Source organism: Pangasianodon hypophthalmus, chromosome 13 (genome assembly GCF_027358585.1).
Source record: "Pangasianodon hypophthalmus isolate fPanHyp1 chromosome 13, fPanHyp1.pri, whole genome shotgun sequence".
In the NCBI taxonomy this organism is placed as follows: domain Eukaryota; kingdom Metazoa; phylum Chordata; class Actinopteri; order Siluriformes; family Pangasiidae; genus Pangasianodon; species Pangasianodon hypophthalmus.
Genome location: NC_069722.1, coordinates 14,943,428 through 14,963,752, shown reverse-complemented (window position 1 = coordinate 14,963,752; position 20,325 = coordinate 14,943,428). Strand labels below are relative to the sequence as shown.

Here is a 20,325-nt window from a genome sequence, read left to right as displayed (position 1 = left end):
GAATTTAAATTCCCAGTTGCATTGAATTTCATTTTCATCAGTGTGTTGCCATCATGCCACACTGAAACGCAACCATTGTACAATCACAGGCCTAAGCCGTACTTTATTCTTGGCTCATTGTTTCTTCATTTTTACTGCACTGATTGTTGACCCAATTATCATCCAGCGTTTCAGAATTACTACTACAACATGCTGAAAAGGTTAATCTGATTTTTAAAAAACTTGCAGCTCTCAGCACAATATTATTAAATTACTTAGACTTACTTTCAGTGACCAGGAGGATCAACATTTATCAATGAATTTCCTACCGTTGCCGTTCCATTAGCACAGCAGCATGCCCTAAATGAGCATTTGTGTGAACGCACTCCAGTTAGTTTCTTTTACCAAGTATATGTGTAAAGATTTTATTTTTGTGTTGTGTTGTAACATATGCACATGAATATACCTACAGTGTATTTTTTTTTTTTTTTTTTTTTTTGGATGAAGCATATTATGCAATCATAAAATCATAAATGTTTTACATTGTTGAAAATTGTTATTTGGTAATTATATAACTATAGCATACCTTCTCTAAAATTTGACACAATTATATTTTCACTAACTGTCACCTTAAGTTTAGTAGGCTCTCCAACACTTCAACTAGTAGATTAACACCGAAATATCAACTTAAACATCATATAATAAAGCCCGTTTCTGTGGATGCACATCACCCTCAAAATTTAAGTCAAACCTGAATATGTAAAATGACAATGTATTTCATATTACATTTTCATTAGAGGTTTAAATGCAATTTTGCCCTGATGGATTATTTGATAGGTGAAAAGCGGTGATAACATAACATAAGTCAATTTTGCTATCTTTCCACGCTGGTTAATAATGAAATGTAAAAAGAAAGAAAGAAAGATAGAAAGAAAGAAAGAAAGAAAGAAAGAAAGATGTGATGAAATGCCATAGGATTTGGCCACCTGATCAACATTTATTTTATAGCATAGTTAACTTATTTTACACCAGATGGCAGATTCTGGAAGTGCTGATACTGATATTTCCAGTATGCATTTTACTCTCGTCATTGGGCTTTGGCCATACCATCACATCCACATTTCAGTAATTTATATGCAATTATCATGGAAATTGTGGTGAATTAAGAAACCTCCTAAATAGTCAAAAAGTATCACCATTAACGGACTTACAATAGAAACACCCCACTCACAGTATACAACAATATATTCTATTTAGCTCTTGGCACACATTGACAACATATTGCTATTTCCGATATGGGTTACATTCTAGAGGAGAATTCTAGGGGAGAATGAACCGAACTGTTTACAAAAAAATAAAAAGGCCCATATGCACTTATGCACATATGTCAGAGAAAAGAAATTCCAACACTTGCAAGAGTTTCCCACTGAATGTCAGTACAAGAAAATAAATTAGAACTTTAGCAGCGCCAAGTTGTTAAATCCTTGAAGGCACATTAGGGTCCTTGTGATTTGTTCATTGCCTGTGAAAAAAATGAAAACAACAGCTCCATTACCTGTATCTGCTTGTATACCTTATGAATAAATGACAAGTTCAAATCTCCAGAAGCAACCACTATACCTGCTTAAAAAACTGAAGGCCAACATAGCTGGTTGCCATGTTCTTCAGATTGGTTCCACCCCCAACTTTGCATTGGACGTACCCATAGAGGTTAGCCCACTGTAACACGACTCCCATAATCACCACCGCCTGGATGAACACAACAAGTAAAGACAAAGAAGAGTAACAAAGCTGACAGGTAAACATTCTGTCTATGGATCTAGTGCTGGAATCTGGACACTCCTTTATCAGTACATATGCAAGAATCTCAAATGTACTTTTCAAAGCAAGTGTGGGATTTAGCAAAACAGGCGTTTGCTTCGATCGGTGCATATATCTACACACGAAACAAAACTGGAAGTGTACTGTGTTCAGTTAGGATTGCTTTCCGTGAGGATAGACTGCTAATACACTCAAATATTTACTTATAATTTTATAATTCCTTATAAAAGAAATTAGTGTTTAAATACAAACAAGTTTATCATTACGCTCAAATGCCATATAAGGCTAACAGAGTCAGTGTGTTAATGAATGCTGCGTGTCTTTTCTCGCTTTGTTGGAGGACGTTACGCAACGTGGCCGTTTCTGAGCACAATGTCAGGAACTGGAACAATTTCTTAACTGAATTGATAAATTTGTACCAGCAGCTAGAACCTAAGCTGGAGAAAGAAACGAGGTGAACAAATGCATTATCTGTTCAACCATCTGTTTTTTTTGGCTACAGGAACATTTCAGAGGGAAATTAGGGACATAGTGGGTATGTCTCACCTGTCCTTGAGTAGGATTATGTTCACAGTGTTGAATGCCATAATTTCTCTTGGCCCAAACTTTATCTAGTTCTCTACACCACAGGTTCCTAACCTTGGCCCTGGAGTACCCCATGTCCAAAACATTTGACTGTTTTCTCTTCTCTAACACTCTTGATTCAATTAATCAGCCCTTCCTGAAATGAAGTGGGTGTGTCAGAGTAGAGAAAACACTAAAATGTGCAGGATAAGGGGTGAACGGACAGACTTCTTGTGAAAACTGTGATGAATTTACTGGTTGCACAATTGCACTATTTGTCCATATTGTACACAGTTACAGAAGGGATTTATTTATAACTGCACTAGCTGTTAGCACCCAGATGAGGATGGGTTCCCTTTTGAGTCTGGTTCCTCTCAAGGTTTATTCCTCATATCGTCTCAGGGAGTTTTACCCTGCCATTGTCGCCTCTGGCTTGCTCATAAATTCACATATTTACAATTTATTTTGGTTTAATTTAATTTGAATCTATTTATTTCTGCAAAGCTGCTTTGTGACAATGTCCATTGTTAAAAACGCTATACAAATAAAACTGAATTACTCCAGGAGCATGGTTGGGAACCTGTTGCCTACACCAATGCACATACGAAACAGGACTTTTGTGCAATCACTGGTTTTCCCATCGTCAACCACTCAATTGTATTATTGAGTACTTAATGTATTTATTTATATTTATATATATTTATATTTATATATATATATATATATATATATATATATATATATATATATATATATATATGTATATATGTATTAGTTAAACAGTCAATAAACAGTCAAACTGTTATATCCTAGACTTTGATACTCACCAGCCACTTTATGTTGAAGGAAAAGAGAGAAGAAAACACAAAGAGCACCCATAAGATGGGACACACAATAAGGCCGAGCCAGAAAATCCGTGATTCTGAACTCGAGACAATTTTTCTGCTGGTTTCCTAAAAGAGGAAATAAATTGTCAGTCTTTTCCTACGTGTCACTGCGTTATATAGCAAGAACAGTGGACAATAAAATAACAGCTGTTAAATCATCTCTTCTCCATTTCACTGCTATTGCACAGTAAAAGTTAAAGATTGCAGATAGCAAGTCATAGTACACTATTTACTGTCCCTGTAATGCAGTAATGTTGATTCATCCTCTGACCTTTCGAGACTCGAACACCCAATGGCTCTTCCCATTCTCATCCACCTGATTCCACCACCTCAGGCCTACCAGTAGCCGCCCAGTCACATTCTGAATGCAGAAATGCAGAACAAATAAATATATATTATTGCACAGTGTAGTGTTAAATTTTGAAACACTCCATATCCATGTAATTTTGCTCCACTCCATGAAGAATGGCCAGAGCCAAATTAATATCAATTATAGAAATTGTATATATGTCGAGGCATGGACTCCACAAGACCTCTGAAGGTGTGCTGTTGTATCTGGCACCAAGACATTATCAGCAGATCCTTTAAGTCCTGTAAGTTGCAGGGTGGGGCCTCCATGGATCAGACTTGTTTGTCCAGAAATCCCACAGATGCTCGACTGGATTGAGATCTGGGGAATTTGGAGGCCAAGTCAACACCTTGAACTCTTTGTCATGTTCCTCAAACCATTCCTGAACAATTTTTGCAGTGTGGCAGGGAGCATTATCCTGCAGAAAGATGCCACTGCCGTTAGGGAATACTGTTGCTATGAAAGGGTCTACTTGGTCTGCAACAATGTTTAGGTAGGTGGTACAGGTCAAAGTAACATCCACATGAATGCCACAACCCAAAGTTTCCCAGCAGAACATTTGCCCAGAGCATCACACTGCCTCGCTGGTGACGCACACGCACCATGCCGTCCACATGATGTAAAAGAAAACATGATTCATCAGAACAGGGCACCTTCTTCCACTGCTACATGGTCCGGTTCTGATGCTCATGTGCCCACTGCAGGCGCTTCTGGCAGTAGACAGGGGTCAGCATTGGCACTCTGACTGGTCTGTGGTTATGCAGCCCCATACACAGTAAGCTGCGATGCACTGTGTGTTCTGACACCTTTCTATCATAGCCAGCATTAACTTTTTCAGCAATTTGTGCTACAGTAGTTCTTCTGTGAGATCACTTTCGCACGTGTCAGTGAACCTTGGGAGCCCATGACCCCATTGCCGGTTCACCGATTGTCCTTCCTTGGACCACTTTTGGTAGGTACTAACCACTGCATACTGGGAACACCCCACAAGACCTGCCGTTTTGGAGAAGCTCTGACACAGTCGTCTAGCAATCACAATTTGGCCCTTGTCAAAGTCGCTTTGATCATTAAGCTTGCCCATTTTTCCTGCTTCCAACACATCAACTTTGAGAACTAACTGTTCACTTGCTAACTAATATATCCCGCCCCTTGACAGGTGCCATTGTAATGAGATAATCAATATTATTCACTTCACCTGTCAGTGGTTTTAATGTTATGGCTGATTGGTGTAATATCTACTAAACACACTTTGCTGCTGATCATAGCTGTCTAGCAAATAGGAAGTATTTTTGTTCTGTTCCTTCACAATTTAAAACTGTTTTAATTGATCAATATTTTGAGGATATCTTGCGTGATCAGCCTGCCTGAGATCACAACAATAATGTGACTGAGATCAGGATGCTGATCTGGACATTCTAAAGTAGAGAATTTCTTTGGTCTAAGACAATATGTTGTTGATTTAGTCTGGTAAATGGATCACAGTCAGAGATATCTGTTGGACTGGCTTATACAAAAACATGATCTGATGTGCTACTGCAGTAGAGGAGCACCTCAAACAAACAGAGAAACAACTGCTTCTTTAAATAAATTTAAGTTATTGCAGACAGACAGACATTGACTGTCCTACCTTCACTGTCCAAAAGTCACATGACAGGAGGAGAATGATGGTGACCATGCTGGCAATGTAGCTGCTGCTGATGTGTTCACACAACAGATAGACCAGGATAGCACTCACACGGAAGAAAAGGTGGAAGAAAGTGGCCAAAGGATGCCTGAGAGAGAGAAAGAAACAAAAAAACAATTAACTTATGCTTCAAAAAAGGTTTAAAAAAAGGTTTAAAAGAATAAATAAGCAACAAAAGCATTACAACAAAATATGGAGGGAACAAAAAGACAAGGATGACCAAAAAATCTGAAAAGATACAAGCCTTCATTCAGACTAGGCTGTGCCAGGTAGTTAATTCATCAGAAGTCAAAACAAAACAAAACAAAAACTTTATAGTTCAGGGACTCACTGGATTTTTGACTTGCTGCTGCTGGCTGCATCCTCATCCTCGTCAAAAAGTGGAACATCACCCTGTGAATCCTATTGACACCAGCCTTATTAATTAATGCAGCAGCACATTTTAAAGAAAATTACACATCGGAAATTACACATCATAATGTTTTAAACACACACACACAAGCTAGCATAAGTTTCACGCGCTGCTGTACGGAAAGTGAACCATAAAACCTTCATTAACATAGGTGCCAATAGTACCGATTTTACTACCATTACTACTACTACTAGTAGTAATAATAATAATAATACTAATAAAGTTAAAATCTATAAAATCCTCACCTGTCTTAACATTTCGAAGTTTGGTTGGTCCACTTCCTGGTGACGTGTATGTAAACAAAGGTAGCCGAGGATCTGCCCGAAGGACCCCAGCGCTTCTCTAGCAAGAAGGCTGAATCCCAAATGGCTTCACTACTTCCTCCATATAGGGTATAAGGCATTGTTATGATTTCTACACCGTAGTGCACTAAGTAGTGCACATATCATGTTTGTAAATGTGCTATTTGGGATTTCGCCTATGTCTACGCGTCGTTAATGTTAGCGTATAGTTAGCGTATAGCTAAAACACTAAAAACTAGTTTCAAGGAACGGAAGAGTTTAAAAACAGCTTTGTAAAATAGCTAAACCAGATTATATATACAGAAAAATTGTCATTTTAATTGTAGTTTTTAAGAGGTGTTTCATGTCAAAGACATTGCTGGTTTATGAAAGAATGGTTACATACACTCTCATCGGCCACTTTATTAGGAACACGATACTAATACTGGGTAGGATCCCTTTTGCTATGAGAACAGCAAATCGTGGCATTGCTTCAACAATGTTAACTGAAACTGGACAGAAGAAGACTGGAAAAAGACCAGATGATGTTTTTCCAGTCTTCAGGTGTCAAGTTTCAGTGAGCTTGTATCCGCTGTAGCCACAGATTGCTGTTCTTGGCTGACAGGAGTGTAATCTGATGTGGTGTTCTGCTGATGAAGTCAGTCCACCTCAAGGTTCACAACAATGTGTTGTGCATCAGGAGATGCTTTTCTGCTCACCACGGTTTTAGAGAGTGATTATTTGAGTTCCATTTGCCTTCCTGTCAGCTCAAACCATTCTGCCCATTCTCCTTTGACGTCTCTCATCAAGAAGATGTTTCCCCCTGAGGAACTTCTGCTGGTTGGATGTTTTTTGTTTTTTGCACCATTCTACTCTATTTAACTCTAGAGACTGTTGTGCATGAAAATTCCAGGAGATCAGCAGTTTCTGAAATCCTCACACCAGCCCATCTGGCACTGACAACTCTGCTAGTGTCACTGAAATCACATTTCTTCCCAGTCTGATGTTTGATGTGAACTTTAAATGAAGTTCTTGACCTGTATCTGAAAGATTTTATGCATGGCGCTCCTGCCACGTGATTGGCTGATTGGGTAATTACATGAATGAGCAGGAGTACAGGTGTTCCTAATAAAGTGGTCAGTGATTGTGTATATAACTCCTTCTATCAAACCATCACTGATTTCAAACTTTCTTTAATTATTACGCATGCTTGATTCTTTGTAAAGGAAATAATAGCCTTCTTGTACAAAGCTGGGACGTACTGCATATGGTCTTCTCTATCTTCTGGCTCAGGTGTTCTCCAAATTTTTCAACCAGGGACCCTTTCACCTATAAAATAAATTCCACAGACCTTCTTGGTACACATTTATTTCATGAACCCAATACAAATATTCAAATATTAAGCTCATTATTTAAATGTCAACAATTATATTCATGCTATTTATTAGAGCCACAGAGCTTTTTATGTTTTCCTTTGCCCTATACACAGACCATTGCATTTTGCTACACTGTCAGAGCTGTAAACATTGTGCTGTACCCAAATATTCCAGCCCACATTCAGTGAAAACCCACGTTAAATGATATATGTCTCTTTGATGTGGACTATGGATCTATTCTAATGCATGAGATTTGCTCGTGATAACTCTTGATCAAAATATCTACAATATAGTATCAAAATTGGTTAAGCTTACTGAAGGTGTTCAACTATATTAAAGTTTCCTAATAATTAGCTCAGGTAAGTCGGCACAGTCTTTGTGTTACATGAATTTTCCAGGACAAAATGTTGTTTTAGGATAAAACAAGCTGGTCACTAGGATTGTGTCCGCTATGATTTTAACTCTGGTAAATATTTGACTGACTGAACTGCTGTAATGAATTCTCATTAACAGAAGTTTTAGTGTTTCATGTGATAGTCACATAGTTTACTGAGAGACCAAAGGTCCATCTTTTCCTCTTTCTTACATCTTATTTCATACCCTCTCATGATGGCAACCAGACAAGACCTTTTTATTTTGCTCTCTATGCTTGGTTCTGCATGCGCGCTGTACAAGCAGTGGGTTCCAGACACCAACTTTGAAAATGTGACAAACTGGGACAAAGGTTCTCTGCCCTGTGGAAGTGATCAAGTGGTATTTTCAGCCTCTGGTAAAGTAGCTGTGTATGTAGGGGAAGCTCATACACTTTCTGGAATGAGACTGCCTGTGGATGGAGAGTTTATTCTGGCCTCTGGAGCTGGTTTTTCTGTTAGAGAAGGTCAGGATCCTAGCTGTGGAACAGGTGGCACAGCCCATTTCAGAGACCCTGACTCTCTGAAGTGGTTTGATCCAGCTCTGTGGAAGTCTGCTTCCTCATTAGATCACTTACAAAATGGGCCATATCTCTTCTTTGTCCATGAAGAGACTGTACCTTGCCAGCATGATGATGTAGTGTTCCGGGATGGCTCATCTTTCCGTGTGGATGTATCAGCACATGAGAACAGCGTTCCTGTGAAGAGCGTGATGGTGCTGGGGAGGAAGTTCACTGACAACTCTTACTTCTCAGAGTACACCAGTTCCGATCTGGGAAAGCTGCAGTTTCATGGATCTTCAGCAGTTAGAGTCAGTGGATCAGCTTGCGATGATATCACTGGATGTGAGTGTGGAAATTCAGGCAACCATGACCGGATCTGCTCAAATGTCAAGTGCCCAGAGCTGGACTGCAAGAAACCCTTGTACCCAGTGGGACACTGCTGTGATGTCTGCGGTGCCATCATGACTATTCATTTCTCTGACAGCTTCAACATTGAATCCTACCGCCAGCGACTGCAGCACCTCTTCCTCAGCTTGTCTAAGTATAAATCCATTCAGATGGCTTTGTCAAAAGTCTCAAAAACTCAGAGGCTGATGCGAGTCATTCCTTATGGAATCACCCAAGAGATCCAGGTGGTTCTCCTGGATGAAAATACTGGTCCACAGTCTGGAAAGCTGGCTGAAGCCCTGGCTAAGGATATACTGAGTGACATTGATGCCCAAGGTTCTCACCTGGGCATAGACAGTGCAGAGTTTCACGCATCTTCAGGAGCAAGTAGTGGTGATGTATCTGGAATGAGTGGTGGAGAGGTGGCTGGGATTATTCTGGGTATTCTGGCTTTGGTGGCTTTCCTGGCACTGTTTGTAGTTCTCCACCGTCGGGGCATGCTCAGAGTGCCAAATTTACCATCACTGAGTAGCTGGAGGAAGGATAGTGAGATTGGGGATCTGGGTGGGCCTCTAGACCACGGTTTTGCCAACCCCATGTTTGAGAAGCAAAGCACTTTGCCAGAGATCTCTGGACTGTATGGAACAGAGAGTCTGAATGGTATCACCTTAACACATTCAGGTGTGCACTTTGTGAATCCTGTGTATGATGAAACTGACTTCAATGCATAATGCTGATTAAATGTTAATGACACTCCTGTCACTTCTCAAAGAATTAATTCATTTATGCTTGACTTCAGTTGTTAAATGTAAAAAGTAAAGCCTTTCAGAATATTGCATACTTGTGATTAGATAAACACTGTGTGATTAGAACATTTAGTTGGCTCATTGCTTGTCTCAGTCATGTTACAGCAAGAAAAATGTAAGATTTATTTGAATGAATCACATGAAATAAAGTTAAAATGAATCACATGAAATAAAGTTAAAAATAAGTACACCTCTGGGTCATTGACACATTCAATATTATAGCCCTAATTAGAAATAATTTGAAACATGAAATTGTTTATCATTGCAAGTCTGAACTTGATCCTGGCTTAACTAGAACAACTGTATTGTCCCTCTTGGAGAGCCAGAAGATGGGGTATAACGGCTCCCGGAAGCTAGCAGTAAATTTATTAATAAGTTTCATAGTCTCAGCTATACCATAGAAGGCCAGCAAACCCTTTTCATAGTCTATGTAGCATCCAATCCTGTGGAAATTCTCTACTTCGAGAGAGGTATCTACATCAGAGTGCCATGCTGAGAAGCCATGGCTTTCTCGTCCAATGCACCATGAAAAATCATTGCCTGTGATACAGCTGCTGCTTTCTTGACCTTTACGGTGGATGCTTTTGTACGTGAGTCCTACATAAACTCCCTCTCCGCTCAGGTCCACCTCAAAGTAATGGCGGCCCATGTAAAGGCTCTCTGAGGTCATCACCTGTCGCCAGTGCTCAAAGCGCTCAGGCGTGTCAGGGTAATTGTGTTGCCAGGGCGTGGTGTTGCTGGCTTTTCTGTTGTCTTCGGTGAGTCTCAGGAACTTGTGTGTGGAGTCAGGATTGAAACTCAGGTTGGTGGCATCTGTACATCATGTTAGTACAAATATAATCAATACAGAGACAATCAGTGTGCTTTACTCTTCTAAAAAAAAAAAAAACATTCAAGAAATAAATATTTATTCAGACCAAGAACATTATGACATTATCTAGAATTATTTGAATGGAATTTTCTCCAGTATGGTAAATACATAAAATCTTCCTCTTGTCTAGCTTCAAGCTATTAAGTACAGTATATTCACAGTTTACAGTTTTAGTTATGTATAATCTTTGATTTATCATTTGTTGAAATGGAAAAGTACCAAGACATGAACTTACATTTAAGAAAGTCATCTCTAATCACAGGCTCAGGGGCAAACGCTTGCCGCTTGATTGGAGAACTTGGGTGTACCAACGTCTTAATGCCTAGTGTCTCTGTGTTCGAAATTCAGATGTCATTCAGACGAAAATACATGCATGACTGTATGAAAGTCTATTTCTTTTGCACTTACCACTTTTACAAAGTTCCTTGAGCTGAACGTTGTAGGTGGACTGCAGCAGATCACACAAGGCCTGAGTTGATTCTTTAACAACGTGACTAAAAGTGGTCAGTCGGTCTATGAGACTGATGTAAATGCCAGGTAAGCACACATCCACCGAGCCCTTTTTCCACTCTGTGTATTCCTGCATGATAGGTTGAGCAATTAAGACACTTATCTGATACATTTTTTCTGTGTCTTCTTCACTTTCTGTGGGCACAATAATTTTTAGTATCTTCTGCATCTCTGTTTGTTGATAAATGTTCCGTGACATTTTGGATGTATTCAAGTATTTGGCCACAGAGCTGTCTGTTTGTCATCAAATGATGCTAGTCCCGATTAAAAATCATATTAAGAATGTTGATAGCGGATGTAGTATTTAGTCATTGCCCAGAGTGGCTCTGTAATCCATGAAACATGACACCATTAATGAATGAAATGTATGAAAAGAATTGATGAAAGCCAATGGGAACGTTTGAGCAGATTTTACTTTGCTGGTGTACTATTTTATCATTTCCATTAGTGCTAACTGGCCTCATTAATTTTTATTTATTGTTTGAAATAGAAGATTTTTAAATGAAGCACTCTTATGAATAACCTCAAATGATTTGGTGAGCCAAGCTGTGACTTACCTGTAAAAAATCGACATGATTCTTATTCTTTGAAAATCGCTCCACTTGACCCATGGTCTTCTTCAGCTCAAGCATCTTCTGCTTCAGGTGGCTATGGATGCTCTCTGCCTGACTCACTGCCTGCTTGTGTTCCCCTTCCAGAAGGTCAAAAGCTTGCTTTCGGGCGTCTTCAATCGCACTTTGCAGGATTGAGAACTGCTGCTCAATTTCAGCGTGAACCCCAACTACAGAGCTCTGAGCAGATTCAAAGGTTACTTTAAAAACAGATAAAGCTGATATATGACCATATGACCATATGATTATGGAATGAATCAAATTACATTTTTATGGGAACCTGTGAAAACCCTTCACATGGTGAATTTTTAAACTTTTTTTGCTATATCTAGTTCTGAAATTGTCAGGTTTTCCTGAACTGTAAGCTGTTTCTCTTTTTCATGTATCTCAACCAAATATAAAGTTGTAGCACTTTAAATTCTGGCTTACCCCCAAAAGTGAAAAGGAAGAAAATTAAATGCAATATAGCTATTCATCAACTTGATCAACTCTTGACATTTACTGTGTGAGGAAAGCACGCTTAACTAGCAAGATTTTAGACATATTTACACAGACTCCTGTTTTTTGGCATTGAGTTTGTTAAACTGGCTTCTTACCCAGCATGATCTTTACAGGAGGATAGTCTAGGCAAGATTAAAAAGCAAATGAAACATTTCCACACTGTTTGGGTGTAATATATTCATGTTAAAGTATGTTACAGTCAGAAAAACTCTATTTACACCAAAACCTGATATTTGTTTTTTTTTTTTTTGGCAGTTTGCCAGGATTCACAGCAATATATGAAGAGTTTTCCCAGACTGCCTCACATATACTATAGCGGTATCCTAGAATTACATGCAAGGAAGATCATCAGCATGTGTATGAATGGAGAAATAGTGAACTGTGAATTAGTAAACTGTTACTCACTTCGATGGATGCAGAGTTGCTCTGTAGCCTGTTAATAGCCTGTTCTGCAGCTGTTACGGTCTTCAGCATTTCCTTCTGTTTTTGTTGTAGATCGCTCTTCAGATGGACACACACACACACACATTCAGCATTCACTATTGTATTCTCATATCAAAGAAAACACAATACACAATACAAAAACACAATACACAGGACGAAAAGCCAAACTATTAATAACACAATTAATTTGTAAGGCATGTTTCACCTTTTCCATGTTACAAATTAAGAAATCGGAATTACAGGAAGTGACAGGATTTAGAATTACACAAAGTTTTGTGTGTTTAAGAAAGGGCGTTGTAGACCAAGATCATTCTTAACAAATGACTCCAGCTGTGGTGAAAGGAAACCCTTCATCTGTGTCGCCTGTTCTTTGAAAACCTTAAACTGGTTCAATATTTAACTAGCCGAGGTGCCCCCAGATACTGTTTGTAACCCTTAGGTTCTGTTCAAAATGTTCCGTAATTTGTTTTTTTTATTAAGAGTGAAAACATTAAATAATGTGTAATATTATGTGCTATTATTTGCTCAATATCTCTTGTTAAGATGATGTCATTAACAAAAAATCATATTGATAACGGTTGTATATACACTTACATGAAATAAAAATGCTAATATTATTATATATATAAAAAACATAAAATTATCTTTCATTTCTAATACTCTCTAACACAATGAAATACTTTTTTTTCAGTCCGCGTCACATGACCTTGATCTCATATCAGTGTGAATGCACCTAGCATCAGACACGTAACCAAGGACGCCGAAGGGTTTTCTGTGTCTATTTTATTAAATACATGAGATACTAGCTATCAAATCAAATACTAATATAAAAGTATTGTACAAATATATAAAAATAAACATATTGCTTAAATGTATTGCTGTAAAATCAAAACAGATGGCCTGGACAATAAGACTAAGCTGATAGCACATTTATTGCTAAGTAGTAAATAGAACTAGATGGTCAACAGCTTAAATTTCATACCTCGATATTTTTGCGTGCCTCATCTATTGGAGTGGCATTGTGCCCTTGGTGTCCTTCTGTCTCGCACTGTGGACAAATGCAACAGCTGTCCTTCATACAGTACATCTGCAGTTCCAGGTGGTGATGCTCACATATGCGCTGCTCCATGTCCAGCTGAGGCTCCACTAACTTATGGCTCTGGAATTTGCTGTTCTCTAGATGCGGCCTCAGGTGCTCCTCACAGTAGGACACCATGCAGGTCAGGCAGGATTTGGACGCCTTGAGAGGTGTCTCAATACAGGAATCACACATTACCTCCTCCGGTTGTGGGTCACCAGAGGGTTGAGATGTACTCTCTACAGTTTCTTTGTTGTTGGCTTGAACATTTGAGACTTCTTTGCTTTCTCTTTGGTCACTCTCCATGTCAGGCTGAGTGCTGGCCGGGATTTGTTCACGTGAAATGGTATCCTCCATAATCATACTTGTCTCCAGAGCAGAAACAGTGTTGAAGCTTCCTGTCAGTTGGGAGAGGTAAAATACAGAGCAGAACTATCATACGCCCTTCTTCTTGTTGCTGACAAACCGGTATCTACAATTGTTTGTTTTGTTATAAGCCACACCTAGAGTTTCAGGCCACACCTAATTTAAGGGTCAACCTGAGCACTACAGATTACGTACTTTCCTGTCAGTAAGCCTGGAAGAAGGGAGGAGGCAAGGCAAGCACGTAATAGAAGGCGGTCATGGAAACGGGTTGTACTCCTTGAATGGCATTTCCTCTCTTTTTTCCTCTTAGAAGAAGTCTGTTTCATAGTGTCCTGGCTTTCAAAAGGCTTTACGTTTGTTAAATTGGTAGGTGCTTTTATCCAAAATTACATACAAGTAAGACAGAATCCAATTCAACTGTGGAGCTGTTGAAGGTGCTCACAGTGACAAGTTTTCACTAACTGATGAGAAACAAGTGTAAACTGTAGGAAACAGAGAGAGACACTAGACACTAGAAAAACACATGGGTTTTGCACCACAAACACTAGTCATAAATCAGTCAAACTATCAATGATACAATCTAAACTGTGAAAGAAGGCTAATAATAATAATAATAATAATAATAATAATAATAATAATGATAATGATATATGTAACCATAAAGAACAAGGTTATTTATCACCTCTGATAACAGTGCTGGGGCTTTTTCTGTATGATTACACTCAAGCGTATTCCTAGCTCGCACCCAGTGTTCCCAGTATAGGATCCACCGTGATCCTAATCAGGATAAATCATTTACTGAAAGTGAGTGAATGGGTGAGTGAGTTTTATTTGTACTCAGGTGAAAATAGTATTGGCCACACAGTATAGCTATTATCACCCTTAAACACTAATAAACCTAGAAGGGGCACATTTGATTTTAGTAGCTATCCAAGCTTGCTAACAAGCTTGCTTATATTAGGCTAAGTATAATATCATAATTAAAACCAAGTACTAACAAGTTATATAACATTAGGCTATTATGTAAAGAATAAAAGACACAGGATGTGCTGTAAATGAAAAATAATCAACGATGGGGAGTTGATGGTTATTGTCCAAAAACAGCACATCCTGAAATGTTTTATTAGTCTTATACTAAAGCAATTTGCCAATGCTCACAACTTTTTATTTATTAAAGAAAGACCTATCATACTTTGCATCCATTTATAGTTACGTTTATTGTTGCTGAACATCCATTATCACTTACCATATAACAGCTATTAACAGGCACTCCTTCACCTGCCACACTTTTTTCTCTTTCTTGAAGTTAGCAAGACAAAAAAAATACTTTTAGCTTGTTAGAGAGAAACCACAATGCACAAAATCTGTCCTGAAGATTTAAAGTTACAGCTTTGACATTTACTGTACAAAGAGCTGACACTGGAGACTCTTTCCATAAATGTTAAATAAACGTCTCCTCACAGAAAACTTCACCATATCAATGGTTACTTTTTTTTAAGCCATTTATGTGGTGTATCCATCATACAAGTGTCTCTGTTAGTTGTAACTATAGAAACAATACCATATTAGAACAAGCATCTTAATAGAAACCTGAGATTTACTTCAATCAGATTTGAGAATTTAACTGCTGTGGTATAAATTGTTTGAGGCAGGTTTGATAGCTGAGTGTGTGAGCACCTCAACTGAGGAACACAGGTTTACTTCTTTTATCAGGACTTCACAGGGACACAGTATGTATTAGACAAGGCAAATTCATAGATAGAACACATATTTCTATTCTGCATAGATAGAACACATATTTTTAAATGAGGAACTTTTTCATACAGTAGTTAGCTAGAAATTTGTTAAGTCAGTGGGGCAATAAGAGCAAAATAAATTCAAAACATTTCTCATAAAGCTACAGTACAGCTATTGTTACATTCTTTACATAACTTCTTCTTGTAACTTCCTTCTTTCTCTGCATCATTTCTTTCACAGCTGTGTTATCAGTAGAACCTATCAGACTTAATCTATCAGAATGGGTTAAGACGAAGACAGTCAGTTAGGGTGACAGGGAAAGGCCTGACATTGCTTCATTTTCATTGTTCTCCTTTCAATACAGATTGGATTTATAACTGACTAAACAAAGACTGACCATTTACAAATCAAGTAGCCACAGTAAAACTGAGGTAGATGATCAATCAGTTCTGAATTTCCTGGATGCTATTAATGTTTTTAAAAAATCGTGACCTTGGGATTATAAAGTTCTACCTGGCATTTTGAGCAAAAATCAGTTACCTACATTAACCTTTGAAAAAATTATTTGAAAAAAATGTGTGCTAGGTGTTTCTTGTTGCCCATGTGTGAGCTGTTAGACTGATTGTTTAAACAATTAATAGTTCTGAATGTCTACTCTTGGCCCTGGATTTCCCTTGTGAAGAATGCATTTGTTGTTAAAAAGAATAAATCAACATGAAGACCAGAGAACTGTCTATGGGAGAAAAGCAAGCCATTTTGAAGCAAAGAAAAGATGTAAAATTGTACAAGCATTGCACAGGCATTGGCCATAGCCAATACAACAATTTGGAATGTCCTGAAAAAAGAAAGAAACCACTGGTGTACCAACAACCAGACATTGAAGAGGTCGGCCAAGGAAAACAACAGCAGTTGAAGCCAAAAGACACTGTGAGAGCTGTGAAGAAAAACCCAAAAACAACAGACACCAACAACCTCCACAGGGCAGGGGTGAAGTTATCAAAATCCACTGCTCAAAGAAGACTTCCAGAGCAGAAATACAGAAGCTGGAACCTGGAACCAAGATTAGCCTCTACCAAAGGGATGGAAAGGCCAAGATGTGGAGAAAGAGAGGAGCTGCTTGTGACCCAAAACATACCAGGTCATTGGTCAACCACGGTGGAGGTAGTGTCATGGCTTGGGCTTGCATGGCTGCTTCCTTTTAGACTAACTGTTCCTATACTTTTGCTCACCTAAAAATTGGGTGTTCTGCCACCAAAGGTGCCACGTTCTAAGGTGTTTAACGCATCTAGATGTAAATATCAGGAAATGAAATCTGAAAATCTGAAAATCTTTAATCTCAATCCCAAATGTCTTTAGTGTATAACAAAAACAAAAGAATTGTCTACACGGACCACAACCCGTTGACATTTCTGAATTCTTTTCATTGCCCGAATCAAAGGCTTATTCGTTGGACTTTGTTTTTACAGGCTTACTCCCTTGATATTCGGCATGTCCGAGGATCTGAGAATATTGTTGCTGATGCGCTGTTGCATGCTTCTCTGGGTAATTGAAGTGCAGTTAAATATTTTGCTAATTTTTGTTTTGTATATTACAGGGATTCTTGACAGACCCCTGTCTTAAGGGGTGGGGTGTGACGACCCATGCATTATGTGCGTCCTCCCTGGGTTGAATTGGGGATTCACTTTTTTCCAGGGTTTCAGGACAGTGTAATCGAAACTGCGTCATCAGGCAGGCGTGGCCTATTTGAAAATCTGCATAGGTCACCGATCATGCGCAGTTTGGGAAAAGCCATTTACTTCAAATACCTCTTCTGATCGCAGGGGTTTCGTGTCAAATACCTTTTATATTATATACAGTAACTTCAGATACCTGTCCTGATCACACTTCTTATTCTAAATGAGTTATACTGTATATACAAGTATTTGCTTTTGAGCAGTCAACATACAGACATATTCGTTTGTTAAATCTGTAACATTTACTATACTCGCTGTTTGAGAAGGAAAATATAAATATTCAGTACGGTTAGCTAGCTAATAAATATAAATATTCAGTACAGTTAGCTAGCTAATAAATATAAATATTCAGTACAGTTAGCTAGCTAATAAATATAAATATTTAGTACAGTTAGCTAGCTAAAAAATATAAATATTCAGTACAGTTAGCTAGCAAACTTGTGGCTAAAAAAAAAAGATGAACACGCAGGTATGCTTTTCTCCTTCATTATGCATCTGAGCTGATCCTGGGATTGGAAATGCCCGCGCAAAAAAACAGTATTCTGCGCATGATTGGTGACCTCTTATTATTATTTTTTATTTTTTTTGGAAAGGGGGCGTTTTCCCAAAACCTCCAGAAATGCCCATTTTACGTCGTGATAATGAAACCCCTGGAATTTAGTGAATGCCGGTTGAATTGTGCAATTGCTCCGCCTTCCCACTGATTGTCCCTGGATGGGATCATTGAGGACACCTGCTGTTGGTTTCCTGCCTTACCTTTCAAAAAGCAGTATGGCAATTGGCCAGGCGTGAGCTGCACTTTGGACTTGGTTTCGTTTGGGTTTTGTTTAATCTTGTTTACTTTATACATCCAACACTGCTAAAGACCATTACACTTTCATGCATACACTTAACTTTACACCACTGATTCCTGACTAGTTCATATTACATTGTTTCTTTTTTGTATAGTTTTATTCTGTTAATAAATTTTGTACATTATTTGCACTTTCTTGTGTGTCCCCGTTTTTGTTACGTCCTTCTTGAGCCATGGGGGCGTAACAGCCTTCTTTCCAATACTTTTAACAAATCACAACAGATAAAAGGGATAAAATGCAGTTTATACTTTTCTAATATACTCTAATATACTACTTTTCTATATATATATATTACCCATCGTACCAAATTGTGTGAGTGTATTCGCTGGCTGTGAACATTTCTGCTGTAGCACATTTCTGACCTCTGGTGCTACAAGTGTGCCAAAGCAAGTACTGACATTTCCTTGTGTGCATCTTTAACAGTAAAGACTTTTATGGTTCCCTGTTTGAGTGTAGTTCCAGGATGAAAAAAACTGAATTTCCGAAAAAGACTAATACATTTACACCCCACTTATTTCCTTCTTCCTAATAAAAAAAATTGTATTTATAACTAAAAGGTTTCAAATTATATAGCTGTCTTTCGTGAAGGCCAAGGAAGTTTCTGACAAAAACTGAGGGACAAGCAAGCACAAAACATTAGCGAAAGAAGTTTTTCTTGGATCTTCACAGTCTTCGAACAGAGCTAAATGATGTTTCTTCTCATGTGTTAACTCTGTAACTCTATCCACCATAAACTAACAGGCTCCGTCTTCACACACACTTCCTCACTCACTGATATTACCCTTCTACTGCTAATATGTGTGTGCATGTTGACGTGTTTGTGTGTGAGACCAAGGTCAAGCTTTTCTATCTTCTTCAGTACATACAGGTCCTTCACATGGACTGTAATGTTGGACATTAGAGTGTGTTTAGAGCAAACAATCATCAGCATTGCTGGAATATCCATCTATTTTCCATACCACATATCCTACACAGGGTTGCAGGGTAGCCTTGAGCCTATCCCAGGGCACAAGGCAGGGGACACCCTGGACAGGGTACCAACTCATCACAGGGCACAATCACACACACATTATGGACAATTTGGAAGAGCTGGGGGAGGAAACCAGAGTACCCAGAGGAAACCCCCATAGCACGGGGATAATATGCAAACTCTGCACACACAGGGCGGAGAACTGTTTAATAATCTACAGGTAAACTGATCATGATTTTGCTATTTATTGCTATTTGTCTTGAGAAATTGAGAGGGTAAAATAAGACAGAAGGTTTTGCGACATATCCGGACATCCTACAAGGTTGCACAATGTCCACTGTTACGCCTATGGTCTATGGTCTTATAGCTGATATAAGATTACTGCAACTTGCGATAATAGGTGTTGTGTCAAGTATATCAGTTCTGTTTTTGTATAGATTGTATAGTTCGATCCTGCTCCACCTTTCTCCTTCTCTGGAGAGGTGCACTGCTTGTTTAGATTTATCTCTATGCTGTGAAGAAATGTTCATTTCGATCTTATAGTGTACTGCTAGCGTACTTTTAAAGATAAAGTGTATTACTTAACAACTCAAGTGACACTTGTCAGAAGTGAACATGATGTAAACAGCTTTTGCAATTTTACAAGGTATTAATAACATACTGTAGATGACTCTAGTTGACATCATAGTGGTGTTTTTTTTTTTTTTCGTGGAACCATTTCACGTTTGATCATTTTGCCCTGGCCAGCACTTTGTGCTTCTCTAATAGTGTACCAAAACTATAAGCAGTGATAACCATTGATAAGCACTCAGCATTAGCTAGTAACAAGAACTCAGTGATAGGGGCTACTGTTATAAAGACATACATAATAACATTTCAAAGCAAAATAACATGGTTTTGTCTACTGTAAAAAGATAACATGATATTATCTTCATGTCAATTATCATACACTATATGGCCACCTATATTGTGGAGACCTGCCCAATTACACCCATATACACTTTTTTGAACAACCCATTCCAGATTTAGTCCCTCACTGCAGTTATAATAACCTCCACTCATTCTGGGAAGGCTTTCCACTAGATTTTGAAGCATGGCTGTGGGGATTAGCTCATTCAGCCACAAGAGCATTAGTGAATTCAGGTACTGATGTTAGGTGAGGAGAACTGGTGTGCAGTCGGCGTTCCAAAC

The 20,325-nt window shown here is 38.5% G+C and overlaps 3 protein-coding genes across 3 annotated transcripts; 1 reads left to right on the top strand and 2 right to left on the bottom strand.

Moving 5' to 3' along the window:
- Positions 1 to 1,214: 1,214 nt before the first annotated feature.
- Positions 1,215 to 6,073, bottom strand: zgc:112148 (uncharacterized protein LOC550424 homolog). Its single transcript, XM_026917170.3, has 7 exons — positions 5,942 to 6,073; positions 5,616 to 5,686; positions 5,228 to 5,372; positions 3,523 to 3,612; positions 3,192 to 3,317; positions 1,600 to 1,728; positions 1,215 to 1,501 (listed from the first exon to the last, which is right to left on the bottom strand). Exons 1-7 carry the CDS (start codon positions 5,951 to 5,953, stop codon positions 1,475 to 1,477), a joined length of 600 nt encoding a protein of 199 aa, XP_026772971.1. The 5' UTR covers positions 5,954 to 6,073; the 3' UTR covers positions 1,215 to 1,474.
- Positions 6,074 to 6,186: 113 nt separating this feature from the next.
- amn (amnion associated transmembrane protein) lies at positions 6,187 to 9,649 on the top strand. The gene has a single exon (XM_026917126.3). It carries the CDS (start codon positions 7,960 to 7,962, stop codon positions 9,382 to 9,384), a length of 1,425 nt encoding a protein of 474 aa, XP_026772927.2. The 5' UTR covers positions 6,187 to 7,959; the 3' UTR covers positions 9,385 to 9,649.
- Positions 9,650 to 9,718: 69 nt separating this feature from the next.
- On the bottom strand, positions 9,719 to 14,023 carry LOC113528525 (tripartite motif-containing protein 16-like protein). The gene is made up of 6 exons (XM_026917124.3): positions 13,379 to 14,023; positions 12,358 to 12,453; positions 11,398 to 11,631; positions 10,739 to 10,910; positions 10,566 to 10,661; positions 9,719 to 10,272 (listed from the first exon to the last, which is right to left on the bottom strand). Exons 1-6 carry the CDS (start codon positions 13,835 to 13,837, stop codon positions 9,719 to 9,721), a joined length of 1,611 nt encoding a protein of 536 aa, XP_026772925.3. The 5' UTR covers positions 13,838 to 14,023.
- Between the last annotated feature and the right edge of the window lie 6,302 nt (positions 14,024 to 20,325).